The sequence below is a fragment of the Miscanthus floridulus genome, chromosome 3 (genome assembly GCF_019320115.1).
Source record: "Miscanthus floridulus cultivar M001 chromosome 3, ASM1932011v1, whole genome shotgun sequence".
In the NCBI taxonomy this organism is placed as follows: domain Eukaryota; kingdom Viridiplantae; phylum Streptophyta; class Magnoliopsida; order Poales; family Poaceae; genus Miscanthus; species Miscanthus floridulus.
This window is the reverse complement of record NC_089582.1, coordinates 129136367-129152265: the sequence shown is the minus strand read 5'-3', so window position 1 is coordinate 129152265 and position 15899 is coordinate 129136367. Positions and strand designations below refer to the sequence as shown.

Here is a 15899-nt window from a genome sequence, read left to right as displayed (position 1 = left end):
ATTTTTAAAAGCAAAATTTGGCAAAAATTTAAATATAAACTTTGCTCCAAATTGTATCCTAAATATTTATAAGCTATCTTAGTGATCAAACCAACAAATCATATCACCCAAACATGAGCATGGCATTTCAAATAGTTTAAACATGATGAATTTCAATTTAATTTCAGCACCACATGAAATGACACTTCCTTTCTTTAGAATGGAATGCATAGATGCTGCTTATGCATAATGAAATGATGATTATGCTCATGAGATGGAATGTTAATGCATGCTTAACACTGAGGTGTTACAGTTAGCATATTTTCACAAACATTTTCAAGGGTGTTAGCATTCCACTAGATCCTAAATGCATATGCAATGAGTTAGAGCATCTAGTGGCACTTTGATAACCGCATTTCGATACGAGTTTCACTCCTCTTAATAGTATGGCTACCGAACCTAAATGTGATCACACTCTCTAAGTGTCTTGATCACCAAAACAAAATAGCTCCTACTATTTATACCTTTGCCTTGAGCCTTTTGTTTTTCTCCTGCTTCTTTTCAAGTCCAAGCACTTGATCATCACCATGGCATCACCATCATCATGTCATAATCTTTATTTGCTTCACCACTTGGAATGTGCTACCTATCTCATGATCACTTGATAAACTAGGTTAGCACTTAGGGTTTCATCAATTCACCAAAACCAAACTAGAGCTTTCAATCTCCTCCTTTTTGGTAATTGATGACAACCCTTTCACAAAGATATGAATTGAAATTCAATTGAATCCATGTTACTTGCCCAAGCATATTTACCATGTGTAAAAGAATATGGACAAGTTTCATGAACCCCAAATGGTAGCAATTGCTCCCCCTACATATGTGCTAAGAGTTTCGATTGAAGCTTGCACATATGCTTAGATAGGAAATATAGGAGACATTGTCTACCAAATGATGCTAAGGTATAAAAGATAGACCTTTGAAGCGTGATACCAATCAGAGTGCACCATTATACCATCCTTATCACCATGGTTAGCTTGATACCACTTGAAAACACTTGGAAATGAAATCACTAGATAACCTATGCATGCTAGATTTTCATTTTATCATTCAAACCTATAACTAGCATACACCACACAAGCATGAATATTGACATTTAAAACTTGTGCCATGCAAGCAAACATATGAAATGCACATTCAAATGCACCATACAAGTTCATGAGCTTGCTCCCCCTACTTGTGTGCTCAAAATTTTAATTGATCCATTTTCTTTATCATATTTCTCGCCTTATGCCAAGTTCTTCCCCTATCACTTGTGTATTTATTTCTCTCCCCTTTGTGTTGTCTTTTCACTATCTTTGTGCACTATTTCTCCCCCTTTGTCATCAATGACCACAAAGGCTTAAATTATAGATAGGTTGAGATTATCAATGTCAATCAATGAGGTGAGGATCATTTTCCTAAATTTGGTACAATCTAAAATACTTGCCAAAGATGTTTAACTCGGTTTGATCCAAGGACAAGCTTCTTCACACCTCCAAATAAGGGTTATCTTATACCACGTTGAGCTAAACATTTAGAGCTCATTTTCTAGATTAAACACTAGGTTTACAAGCCCATAAACATATCATATGCTACTACTAGATCAAGTCAAGCATAGAAGCAATAGTGGTACCATACAAACATCTAATTCATTTGATTTTCATGAATGAGCCTATTAAATGTGAAAGATGTCTAGATGCACTAAATATGTCATTAACAAGGATGTATGTCATGCCAATCAACTTTTACCTTGGGTTGCTCGAAGGAGAGGCATGTCATATAAGTGGGGGTGCATCAACACATATTTAAGAAATCCAATATGTTCAACTCATTCCTTAGCTTGCAAAACCTTTTCTCATCCAATGGCTTGGTGAATATATCAGCAAGTTGATCTTCGGTGCCTACACCATCAATGCAAATGTCCCCTTTTTGTTGGTGATCTCTTATGAAATGATGGCGGACATCAATGTGCTTTGTTCTTGCATGTTGAACCGGATTGTTGGTCAACTTGATTGCCCTCTCATTATCACATAGCAATGGCACTTTCTTGAACTTGATTCCAAAGTCACTCAAAGTGGCCTTCATCTAAAGTATTTATGCACAATAACTACCGGTGGATATGTATTCGGATTTGGCGGTTGATAATGCAACACTATTTTGCTTCTTTAATGGTTATAAAACAAGTGATCTTCCTAACAATTGACATGTGCCCGAGGTGCTCTTTCTTTCAACCTTGCAACCTGCATAATCTGAGTCAAAGTAACCAACTAGCTCAAACTTTGCTCCTTTGGGATACCATAAACCAACATTTTGTGTATGCTTCAAGTACCTCAATATTCTCTTTGTAGCCTTTAAATGACTTTCTCTTGGTGAGGCTTGAAATCTTGCACACATGCATACACTAAACATGACATCCGACCTTGATGCAGTCACATAGAGTAGGCTTCCAATCATAGACCGATACCATTTTTGATCCACCATATTGCCACTTGCATCACTATCCAAGTTGCCATTTGTTCCCATTGGTGTGCTAATGACTTTACTATCACTCATGCCAAATTTCTTGATAAAAAGAGTGGTGTCAACCTTGCCCATTATGAACCCTTTAGAGAGTAGGAAGTCCCTTAATCTCTCATACCAAGCTCTAGGTGCTTGTTTCAAGCCATACAATGCCTTCTTTAACCTGTACATATGGTCGGGCATCTTGTCATCTTCAAAACCGGGAGGTTGCTCAACATATACTTCTTCATTGATGTAACTATTGAGAAATGCACTCTTAACATCCATTTGGTAGAGCTTGATATTGTGGGCACAAGCATAGGCTAGCAAGATTCTAATTGCTTCCAATCTAGCAACGGGGGCATATGTTTCTCCAAAGTCAAGACCTTCAATTTGTGTATAGCCTTGTGCTACCAATCTTGCTTTGTTCCTTACTACTATCCCATCTTGGTCTTGCTTGCTTCTAAAGACCCATTTGGTTCTAATCACATTGTGTCCTTTTGGTCTCTCTACTAATTCCCATACTTGATTTCTTGTGAAGTTATTTAATTCTTCATGCATAGCATTCACTCAATCAACATCCTTCAATGCTTCATCTATCTTCTTTGGTTCAATGGATGACACAAATGAGAAATGCTCACAAAATGAATCCAATCTAGATCTTATTTGTACACCCCTAGAAATATCACCAATTATAGTGTCCAATGGATGATCCCTTGCAATATTGGTTGGTTGGAGGATTGGAACTTGATTGCTTGCACTTGCTTGATCATTGGGTTGAGATGATGTACTAGCCACTTGATCTTGTTCATTATCATAAGAGTCACTTGTACTAACTTGATTTGTATCATCTTGCACATTTGAGTTAGAGAGCACTTGCACTTGATCATCTTCATCGTTATTCACTTGCCTAGGCCTCAATTCACCAATATCCATGTTCTTCATGGCATTTAAAAGTTGAATGCCTCCAACATCTTCCAAGTTATCATTCTCTTCTTGTGAACCCTTGGTTTCATCAAATTCAACATCATGAACTTCCTTAAGAGTGCCACTATCCAAATTCCAAACTCTATATGCTTTGCTTGTAGTGGAATAACCAAGTAGGAATCATTTATCATATTTCTTGTCAAACTTACCCAATCTAGTGCCTTTCTTCAAGATATAGCATTTACAACCAAAGACCCAAAAATATGCAATGTTGGGCTTTCTACCATTCAAGAGCTCATATGGTGTCTTATCTTTCAATGGGTGACAATAGAGGCGGTTGCTACAATAGCAAGCCGTGTTGATAGCTTCGGCCCAAAAAGATTGACTCACATTGTACTCACTAAGCATAGACCTTGCCATATCAATGAATATTCTATTCTTCCTCTCAACAAGGCCATTTGATTATGGAATGTACTTGGCTGAGAATTGATGTCTAATTCCAAATTCATCACACAACTCATCAATTCTAATATTGTTGAACTCACTACCATTGTCACTTCTAACTCTCTTGATGGTTGTTTCAAACTCATTATTAATGCCCTTGACAAATGATTTGAATGTTGCAAACACATCACTTTTGTCCACTAGAAAGAATACCCATGTGTATCTAGTATAATCATCCACTATCACAAAGTCATATTTATTTCCACCAATGCTAGTGTATTGTGTTGGCCCAAATAAGTCCATATGCAATAACTCAAATGCTTTACTAGTGCTCATCATGCTTTTCTTAGGATGGGTGTTTCCAACTTGTTTGCTAGCTTAACAAGAGCTACAAAGTTTATCCTTCTCAAACACAACATCTTTCAAGCATTTAACCAAGTCATGCTTAACCAATCTATTCAATTGTTTCATTCCAACATGACCAAGCCTTCTATGCCATAATCAACCCATGCTAGACTTAGTGAACAAGCATGTAGATAATCTAGCTTCATTAGCATTGAAATCAACCAAGTATAGATTCTCATATCTAAAGCCTTTGAAGATAGTTAGAGCCATCTACACTTATGATTTCTATATCATCTACCCTAAATATGCATTTGAATCCAAGATCACACAATTGAGCCACGGATAGCAAATTGAAGTTCAAGCTCTCTACTAGCAACACATTGGATATGCTCATATCATTGGATATTGCAATCTTACCAAGCCCTTTGACCTTGCCTTTGCCATTGTCACCAAATGTGATACTATCATAACCATCATTGCCATTGGTGTTGATTAAGTTGAACATTCTTGCATCACCGGTCATGTGTTGAGTGCACCCACTATCAAGAACCCAATGCCTTCCTCCGGCTTTGTAATTGACCTACAAAAGAAGATCAATTCTTTTTAGGTACTCAAACTTGCTTGGGTCCTTGAAGGTTAGTTACTAAGCTCTTTGGTACCCAAATGGCTTTCTTCTTTGAGATCATCCATGGTTTACCAATGAACTTAGCCTTCACACCATTTGTACCCTTAGTAAGCACATAGAAAGAATTAATCTTAATTGAGGATATATTAGCATTTTTGCTCTTGTTTTTGCATTCATGCTCTTTATGACCAACTTGCTTGCAACTAGTGCAAAACTGACCATGGTTCTTCACAAAACTAGTCTTATGAGGAGCAAAGGCCACCTTGCCTTTCTTGGGGGTATAGCTCAATCTCTCTTTGTAGAGAAGCTCTTTGGCTACCCAAGCACATAAGCAAGCGGTCCTCACCACCATAGGCCTTAGCCAAGGTGTGAGTGAGCTTATTGGCCTCCTTCTTAAGGTTCTCATTCTCAACCATTAGTGAGGCATCACAAGTGAGACCATCACTACTAGATGAGGTGAAAGTAGAAGTACTACAAGAAGGGTTAGTGGGAGCAACAATGATAGGCATAGATAATGATTCATCAATTATATCACAAGTTAAACCTACATCACAAGTCTCAAACATGCTTCTTTTTATCTTGCTCATTAAGCAAAGAGGAATGAGCCTTTTCAAGCTTTTTGTGAGCCTTGCCAAGCTTCTCATGGGCTTCCTCTAGCCTCTCATAAGTTGCTTTGAGCTCATCAAGGGCTTGCTTAAGGGCTTTTACCTCCTTATTCAAGCTCTTGCATTCCCTTCTTTTAGTGTCAAAGTGTTCTTTGGCATCTTCTAGCATGTCAAATAATTCATCTTTTGTAGGTTCATCATCATCACTATCACTATCATTTTCATTATCATGTTCATCATCACTTCCATCATCATCACAAGTTTGTACCTTAGTGGCCTTAGCCATGAAGCATGATGGAGTGTCGAAGAGAGAAGGCTTCTCATTGATAGCAATGCTTGCAAGTGCCTTCTTCTTGGTGGTCTTGTCACCATCACTATCATCATCATCACTTGAGGAGGCATCACTATCCTAAGTGACCACATATGAACCACCCTTTTTCTTCTTGAAGGTCATCTTGTCCTTCTTCTCTTTCTTTTCCTTTTTGTTCTTCTTGTTGTCATCATCATTGTTGCTATTGTATGGACATTGAGCAACAAGATGATCTTTGCTTCCACATTTGAAGCACCTTCTTGACTCTTCTTTGTTCTTGGATAAAGATTTCTTTCTTCTAGCATGGTACCCTTTCTTCATCATGAACTTGCCAAAATTCTTGATAAAGAGAGCCATCTTCTCATCATCATCATCATCCCATGAGCCATCATCTTCACTTGATGTTTCTTGCTTAGCCTTGCCCTTGGATGATGTGGCCTTGAATGCCACACTCTTCTTCTTCTCATCTTTCTTCTCATCATCATCTTTATATGTATCATCGGTCATTATATCTCCCAACACTTGGTTTGGTGTCATGGTGTCCAAACCACTTCTCACTAGAATAGTGACCAATGTGCCAAATCTTGAAGGTAAACATCTTAAGAACTTTTGGGATAAATCCTTGTCCTTCACCTCTTCTCCAAGTGCTTTGAGATCATTGACAAGCACTTGAAGCCTATGGAACATCTCTGGCACACTCTCATCCTCCTTTATCTTGAAGCTTGCAAACTTCTCTTTGAGAATGTATGCCTTTGCACCCTTCACGACTTGAATGACTTCAAATATTTCTTCAAACTTCTTCCAAGCCTCATGAGCCATCTCAATATTCTTGATTTGCTCAAATGTTCTCTCGTTAATTGCATTATGAATGGCACTTAGAGCAATGCCATTGTTTTGGAGAAGCACTTCTTCGGTCATGGTGGGATTCTCCAGATCACCAATCTCAATTTTGGTTTCTACCACCTTCCACACTTTTCTATTGATTGACTTGATATGTGTGGTCATCTTTGATTTCCAATATGGATAATTTGTGCCATCAAATTGAGGTGGCTTCTTGGTGTTGTTGATTTGAGCCATTTTTACACCGAAGGTTGTTAAGCCTCAAATTACGGTGACCTCGGCTCTGATACCACTTGAAAGGTCTTAATGGCTAGAGGGGGTGAATAGCCTATTAAAAATTTCTACAACAACACTTAACAAACCGGTTAGACAATTTGAGGCGAAGCAAGTGTTGCGCTAGCCTACTAAAAAGCAAGCCACCTACCACGATTCTAGTTTATATAGTTTCTATCCACACAATAGCTATGACACTACACTAAGTTAGTGTTCTCTCAAAAGCTAACTAAAGAGCCACACTAACCAAACTAACAAGCTCTCACAACTAGCTACACTAAAGAGCTTGACAACTAGTTTGCGGTAAAGTAATAAGAGTGAGCAATTTGTTTATATCGCCGTGTCGAGGAAGGAGCCAATCAATCACAAGAATGAATACCAATAAAGATCAATCACCTCGAAATCAAATGATGAACATAATGATTTTTACCGAGGTTCACTTGCTTGTCGGTAAGCTACTCCTCGTTGTGGCGATTCACTCACTTGGAGGTTCACGAGCTAATTGGCATCACACGTCAAACCCTCAATAGGGTGCCACACAACCAACACAAGATGAGGATCATACAAGCCACGAGCAATTCACTAGAGTACCTTTTGGCTTTCCGCCGGGGAAAGGTCAAGAACCCCTCACAATCACCATGATCGGAGCCGGAGACAGTCACCACCCTCTGCTCGATGATCCTCGCTGCTCCAAGCCGTCTAGGTGACAACAACCACCAAGAGTAACAAGCGAATCCCGCAACAAAACACGAACACCAAGTGCCTCTAGATGCAAACACTCGAGCAATGCACTTGGATTCTCTCCCAATCTCACAAAGATGATGAATCAATGATGGAGATGAGTGGGAGGACTTTGGCTAAGCTCACAAGGTTGCTATGTCAATACAAATGGCCTAGAGAGTGAGCTTGAGCCGGCCATGGGACTTAAATAGAAGCCCCCACGAAATAGAGCCATTGTGCCCCTTCACTGGGCACAACACGGGGTGACCGGATGCTCAGATCATGTGATGCGTGCCACATGGCCCCTCTCTTCACATGTTGATCGCCCAATCTCAACGGTCAAGTGACGACCAGACACAGCAGCTCAAAGTGATCGAACGCTGAACCCCAGCGTCCGGTCATTTCCAGTAAATATCCAGAGATGACTTTTCACGACCGGACACGTCCGGTCATGCTCGACCGGACACACCCAGCGTCCGGTCACTTGGCGACTCCTCTATGCGCGACCATGTCAGTGTGACCGGACGCAGCCAGTCAGCGTCTGGTTGTTTCAGCGCCAACGTCTGGTCGATGACCGATGCTGCGCTTTTTCTGCTGCTACTGACCGGACGCGCCAGTCCTTCAGAGACCAGCGTCCGATCACTTACAGTGACCTCCATCTTTTCTGTCTAGGGCGCTGGTGGCACCGTCGGACTGTTCGCACTCTACGGGCGGACACTCCACCGGTGAAGTTCCTAACCCTTGCTCAAATATGCCAACCACCAAGTGTATCTCCTTGTGCACATGTGTTAGCATATTTTCACAAACATTTTCAAGGGTGTTAGCACTCCACTAGAGCCTAAATGCATATGCAATGAGTTAGAGCATCTAGTGGCACTTTGATAACCGCATTTTGATACAAGTTTCACTCCTCTTAATAGTACGGCTACCGAACCTAAATGTGATCACACTCTCTAAGTGTCTTGATCACCAAAACAAAATAGCTCCTACTATTTATACCTTTGTCTTGAGCCTTTTGTTTTTCTCCTGCTTCTTTTCAAGTCAAGCACTTGATCATCACCATGGCATCACCATCATCATGTCATGATCTTTATTTGCTTCACCACTTGAAATGTGCTACCTATCTCATGAGCACTTGATAAACTAGGTTGGCACTTAGGGTTTCATCAATTCACCAAAACCAAACTACAACTTTTAATATATGAGTGCCTAGTATAAAGGAGTAGCATATGATAATTCCTGATTTTATAGATTGCTCTCCATGGGTCTCGTGAGGGCATATCAAATTCTCAATTTTAGTGTGCCCAACATGTACCAGCGCAATGCTTCCATGCAATGGAGGCTTGTTTGGTTGGCTAGCCAGGCAGCAACCCTAGGGATTGATGTCTGGCCGACGAGCTGCCTGTCACGCACTCGACAATCAAACACACCTAGATCCGCTTGAATCATGCGGGATCCTTATGTGCTATACCGTAATCTTCTTCTCCACGACCACCGCCTACATCTAGAGATTGGGAGAGAAGATATGAGAAATGAGGTATATATATATATATATATATATATATATATATATATATATATATATATATATATATATATATATATATATATATTAATTAGACCACTAGTCAAGACTTATATTAATTAGACCAAGAATAAAAGGTTCCAGGAGTATAAAGATGACAAATTTTACTATTCAAATATGGAAGTAATTATGGTCCAGGATTCTTCACAAGTTGTTTCTTATTCTTTATAAAATTATGATTTGAAATGCAACAAGGATTGATAAATGATTGAGTTTTTACTGTTGTTATTGATTGAGGGTCGGGATAGGGCGAATGCAAAGGGGGGCTAGAGGGGCCCTGGCACCCCTAACTTTACTATTTTTCATTACCACCCATAATGATCTAGCTAATCTACTACGTATTTAAAGGATAAATGACATCGCTCTCCCCTAAATCTAATTTCAGGCTTCACCATTAGTCTATTGGGTCAAGATTTTACTATAGCTGAATGATTTCTTTATGGTTATGAACTGTTTTTAGGTTGTTGGTTTTGAAATCTCTGATGAGTTGGTTGGTTGGCGCTCCGGCGATGCTTTGAATAATATTAAACAATCAGAAAGCAATATATATATATATATATATATATATATATATATATATATATATATATATATATACACACACACACACGATAAGGCTATTCTGTAGCTGGCTACATAATAACTTATTCTATGGCCACCTTGATTTACGATAATGTTTGTACCAATTTACGATAATAACAATACATATTTACGATACATGGGTTACTATAATTCAAGATAATACTTACCATTATGCTATAGTAAATCACTTATGAGGGATTTACCATAATCTCGTAAATTAGTATAGTAATTAACTAATTATTGTAACTCAAAGTGGCCACAGAATAACTTATTCTGTGGCCAACTACAGAATAGTATATATATATATATATATATATATATATATATATATATATATATATATATATATATATATATATATATATATATAGTGCAAGGAGCTGGCATACAAGGACAGGTCAATCATCAGTTCGCCACATATGAGGCCCTGGAGAGCTGGTCAAGACGTTGGGGAGCTCGTGGCATAGGGCCAAGCATGGCTACTCCGGCAAGCGCAGAAGGTGGCTGATGGTGATGGCCAAGGTCATGCATGCTACATCAAACACTGGCTAGCAAATCATTTAAAGTAAGCACACAAACAAAGGTTTCACTTCTCAACCAAATCCAGTCTAGCATAGATAGACAGATAAACAAAATGATAGTCTACAATTAAACCGAATATTGTCAAATAGTTGGACCAAAATTACATAAGCCCTAGACAGAGCTAGGCTGCATACAGGCCACAAAATAGACAAAAGTCATGCCTGTTAATGATGCTTGATTAAGAAACAAATTACGAAAGAAATCTTGGTTGTTGAATGAACATCCCATGGCTAAAAATATAATTAATCAAGGTCTATAATAAAATCTACATTTTCTTTACATAAAACGGGAAGTTAACCAGGGCTGGATTTGAGCCCTGATCCACGGCCCTAGGAGTGGCCCGAAACACCTGAAGTACCTCTCTTGAAAGTTTTCGGCCCTAGGCCCTTAACCATGAGACCAGCAATCAGCTCCACCCGGAGGCCCAGCAAGCAGCCGTCCAGCCCAGCAAAGCAGAAAGCTAGAAAAGCACAGCCCCGGCAGCTCTTCCTGTCGCCCTTCTGCCTCCCTGTCGCCCTTCTCCCACTCGGCTAGGTCTCTCGTCGCGCACGCCCCATCGCTCGCTGCTATGCTACTGCAAGCGGAACCCTAGGCCGCTAGTGCCGCCGGACAGGGGCGGGCTCAGGCCTAGGGCCATATCCCTAGTCGCAGCCCAAAATGTTTTATTATGTTTAATTTTGTCCCAACAACGAACAGCCCAATAACGAGGAGAGTAGGGCAGACCATGGAGTCGCTCACGCCGTGGCAGCACCCAGCCCGCTCGGTCCCGCGGCCCCTGCCTGCTGGCTCCCGGCCCGCCGCGGCGGCGGCGCCGCCCCTAGGCTTGGCGCGGTGCCTGCGCCTGCACCTGCCGAATCCCCGCGTCGCCCAGCCGAGCAACCGAGCAGAGGAAGAGTGAACTCTGAACTGTGAAGGTATTTCTTCTCTTTACTTCAAGTAATCTCTTCTAATTTTGATTTCAACTGCAAATTTTGTACTTTTGATTTCTTTACGTTGTTGTCTCAGATCGTAGATATCGGTGTTTCGCCACTGGAATTTGGCTAATTTGGCCCTAGTCGTAGCTAAATCTTGGGTCCGCCACTGCTGCCGGAGGAACCAAATCGAGGGGTAGCGCGGGAAAATAGATTCATCGAGGGTGACGCCGGCAAATCAAGTGGCGGCACATTGCCGGCCAGCGTTTCCGTGTTCCGGCTGGGCGCTGCAGCACGCACCGCGCGGGATAGGCGGAGTGCCGGCAAACAGGCAACCGCGCAGCAACCAAATAGCTAGCAGGTTACTTCTTGTTTTTATTTATTATTATGCTGTTATGTCTCTGAATTCTGATTGCTAAATTCCCCATTTTCTATTTAAGCGGACTTTTTTAGATTTTAAACTTTACACAATATACTGATTTTTTTTAGGGAAATACACAATACTGATTTTGTAGGCTATACATATCGGATTTTTTTTAAAAAAAAGTAGAAGCATAGTCTATTTAACAGAGGTCCCTGTACTATTATTAGCGTGCCATTTTATGAATGATGGATAAAATTCGGGGGCACAATGTCTTTTGAGTAATTTGCTGCCTGTTCTTTTTATTGAAATGCTTTTTCGTAATAGATGAAGTGAGTCGAGTGTTGTTGCTTGGATGATAATAGTATTACTATGAATATTTGTGTTAGTAAAAAAAGGCAAGATAAAAAATAATTGAAGTTTTACATATGATTTATATGGGGTGATGATTTTTTATGTCATTGATTGTACATGCACCTGGAATACAATAGTTTTTTGTACTCTTTGAGTTGAATGCAATGTTTCTATCCTTGCATGCAATTGGAATTAGTCTTTTTTGTGTGCATATCACATAGTTCTCCTGCATTAAAAAAACGTGAGTATTAAAAAACATTGTTTATCTTTTTAGGTATGCCCCTTCAATCAGGCACATCTTCCTGCTCAGATGATTCCGATGATAGCAATGCCATTGACCCAATTGGCATATATACTATGGAAGAATACATTGCTGAGCAAAGTGTCCTGCACAATTTACTTGAGCGGATCGGTGTGAAGATTCAGGCCAAAATCGAAGCACAACAAGCTGGTACATCTCGCCGCCGGAGTGGTAGTAGGAGGTTCGTTGCGAGGAATCATGAACAGGGACATCAGCGGCTTGTGGCTGATTTCTTTTCTGAAGATCCAGTCTGTAATGACCAGCTATTCCGAACAAGGTACAGAATGAGAAGACCCCTCTTTCTACGTATCGTCCATGCCTTAGGTGAATGGTCAACCTATTTCACCAGACGAAGAGATGGCTTTTATCGCCAAGGTCTCTCACCTTTACAGAAGTGCACAGCGGCTATTCGTATGTTGACTCGTGGCTCCCCGGCAGATGCTGTTGATGAATATGTACAGATTGGTGAGAGTACAGCAATGGAGTGTTTGGAGCAGTTTGCAGAAGGGGTGATTGACAAGTTTGGCAGCGAATATTTGCGAGGCCCTACTAGTCTCGATATGCAGCGTCTGCTACAAATTGGCGAGGACCGTGGCTTCCCTGGCATGTTGGGAAGCATTGGTTGTATGCATTGGGAATGGGATAATTGCCCACTGAAATGGATGCGTCAACTTAATCATAGTGATTATGGTGCAGCCACAATGTTTCTTGAAGCTGTTGTTGCACAAGACCTCTGGATATGGCATGGTTACTTTGGTGTTGTTGGGTCCAACAATGATATCATTGCTCTCAATCAATCGCCATTGTTCACTGAGGTGTTAAAAGGGCAAGCTCCTCGGGTGCAATTTTCCATCAATAAGAGACAATATGATACGGGATATTATCTTGCCAATGGAATCTACCCAGAATGGACTGCATTCGTGAAGACAATACCTAACCCTCAAACAGAAAAGGAACACTTGTTTGCGCGATATCAAGAAGACACAAGGAAAGATGCCCAACAAGCATTTGGTGTCCTGCAATCTCGTTTCCCCATTGTTTGTGGTCCAATGCGATTCTTCCAGCGAGCAACTCTTGGGAAAATCATACAAGCTTGCATCATACTCCATAACATGACAATTGAGGACGAGAAAGACATGGCAAGTGCCTATTTTGATCCAAACGAAGCTTCAGGGATAACGGTTGTTCTACCATCAAACATCAATGATGGACCTGCTGATTGTTTCGCCAATGTATTCCGGACAAATGATACTATCTGTGCTCAATCAGCACAAAGCCAACTAAGAAGGGACTTAGTTGAGCATGTTTGGCAGCGGTTTGGGTCTTTTAGTGACAAGTGAATCCTGGTATTAGTTACGTTACATTTTATGTCCTTTGGTGGATAATTGGGATGTCTGTTCTACAAAGATATTCAAATATGGTTATATTTGCGTGCATTCATAATTAATCAAGTTAATTGTGGTACAAGATTTTCATCAAAAGTATATACCTTTTTTTTTGAGAAACCAAAAAAAATGGATTGTTGACGGCATGGCCCAAGAAGACTCCATAGCTTTAGCCATGGCCCAAAAAGACTCCAAAGCTTTAGGCATGGCCCAAACGAAGGAGATGTAAACCTGGGCCTGGGGTGCGGCCCATATCAGGCGATCTCGCTTCAGCCTCCTCAAACCCTAGAACCAGGTAACCCCTCTCCTATATCCGCCGCCGCCGTCTCAGGCTCTCATCTCTCATCTTCGGGTTCGCATCGCAGCGTCTTCCGCCCGGGCTACCACCATGGTGAGATTTCTCTCCCCTCTCCTCCCACGCCACACGCTGACGGTTGGACGCCCGCTTGAGCGGCGGCGGATGGCGCAAACTGCTGACTCGTTCGTGTTCCTCTTTTGTTTCATCGGCAGCCGAAGCAGATCCACGAGATCAAGGACTTCCTGCTGACGGCGCGGCGGAAGGACGCGCGGTTGGTGCGGATCAAGCGGGCCAAGGACGCCGTCAAGTTCAAGGTGCGCTGCTCCAAGTACCTCTACACCCTCTGCGTCCACGACGCCGACAAGGCCAACAAGCTCAAGCAGTCGCTCCCGCCAGGTCCGTGCTCCGTAGTCCTACCCCCTACATCTAAGCTACTGCTCTTTTTGATTTGACTACTTGCTGATCTATTGGGGGGCCTTCCGTATTCCAGCCTCGGACTGGACGTTTCACGATTTGTATGTGATGATTGGTTTGTGTTTACTGAGGGGTAGACCGTTTGTTGTTGCGCGAGAATGATATAGATGTAGCACTACTAGTACCCCGCAGTAGACAGGAGTAGTATAATTCCTATCTGTAATTAGGTATATACTTGGATGGGGAGTTTCTCTGTTATTCAAAAATACTGCTTGTTTCATGACTATATCACACGCTCTTTGGAAAAACATCTATGCTCTATTCATTCTTGAACCTCTGAATGCTAGAGGATATACTACAAGTGATAAATTCGATGATAGTCTGCATATTCAGTTATTCACTTATTCTGGATAGACTACCAGTCATGAATTAGAGAATATATAGTCTGGAAATTCAGTTATTCACTTATTCTGGATAGACTACCAGTCATGAATTGTAGGATAGTCTGGATATTCAGTTATTCTGGATAGTCAGAGCTTCTTTCACAATTAGAGGCAAACATCTTTATTTGTTCTTATGGCTTTCTGTTATCATTTTTCCGTGGTACTAATACATGAATAGGATAGTAGTGCTTGGGAATAAAATGTGTGAAGCATATTTGTGCAGCTTGTTGTGATGTCCAGAGATGTTTCAACTGAACTATGCACATGCCCAATCATGCAACTCCGTAATTACAATTGTCGCTATGCAATATGCATGTCCAGGGATGTTTCGTTATAAATTTTTCAGGATAAATACTATGGATATGATCATCCTGTTTATTTGCTAATAATCTTGAATTTATACATGTTTTGCATCATCATATCGAGTCATTGTGATGTCAGGCCAATTATTCCTTTTCTGTGTTAATGCCTCTGATTGCTGTGCATACAATTTTGGCTGCAGAATTGCTCAACTATATCCACATTCACTGATTATGACTTCCCTATTACAGGTCTGACTGTTCAGGAGATTTAAGTATCAAGCCACAAACAGTACCTTTTGCTGCGGTATCCAGGGACGTTTGCTTCAGTATTCTCTAGTATGTAGGTGATTTCATTTGAATGGATTATGAAGTTTGAGTTTGGGAAATGTAATATTGGAAATTTGGAAGTGATGTGCTGAACCTATGAGCCTGTTGTGTAATGGTACACACCACCGCAAAAGATGGCTATCAATCATAACATGATCTGAATTCTGAGATATTTGCTTCCCTTTTTTGTCTGGTTCCTGCGTTGTTTTTCGTCTGAGTTTTTGCTGCTACGGCAATTACATGATATAATGGTGGAACGGGTTATGCTTTGCATACTGTGGCAATTACGTGATATAATGGTGGAATGGGTTGTACGTTGCATATATTTCTTGCCTGCTAGTATTTGTAATATTGATCAGAGTGAAAATTTTATTTAGCCAAGAAAATTGCTTAGTGGTTTGCATAGCACGCCCTGTGAACTGTATATGTATGGGGTGGCCTGCTT

General features: G+C 40.8%; 1 protein-coding gene across 2 annotated transcripts; it reads left to right on the top strand.

Annotated features, from left to right (window-relative positions):
• Positions 1-10902: 10902 nt before the first annotated feature.
• LOC136546911 (uncharacterized) lies at positions 10903-13631 on the top strand. 2 transcript variants are annotated; one of them, XM_066538864.1, is made up of 3 exons: positions 10903-11272; positions 11371-11630; positions 12259-13631. In XM_066538864.1, the coding sequence occupies exon 3, from the start codon at positions 12261-12263 to the stop codon at positions 13623-13625; it is 1365 nt and encodes a 454-aa protein (XP_066394961.1). In that variant the 5' UTR covers positions 10903-11272; positions 11371-11630; positions 12259-12260; the 3' UTR covers positions 13626-13631. The 2 variants fall into 2 exon arrangements, with proteins under 2 accessions (XP_066394961.1, XP_066394962.1); XM_066538865.1 differs by having other exon boundaries at positions 11364-11630.
• Positions 13632-15899: the final 2268 nt, after the last annotated feature.

Excerpts from the sequence above, each read along its gene's own strand:
- LOC136546911 (XM_066538864.1), top strand. The coding sequence starts at position 12,261 with ATGCCCCTTCAATCAGGCACATCTTCCTGCTCAGATGATTCCGATGAT.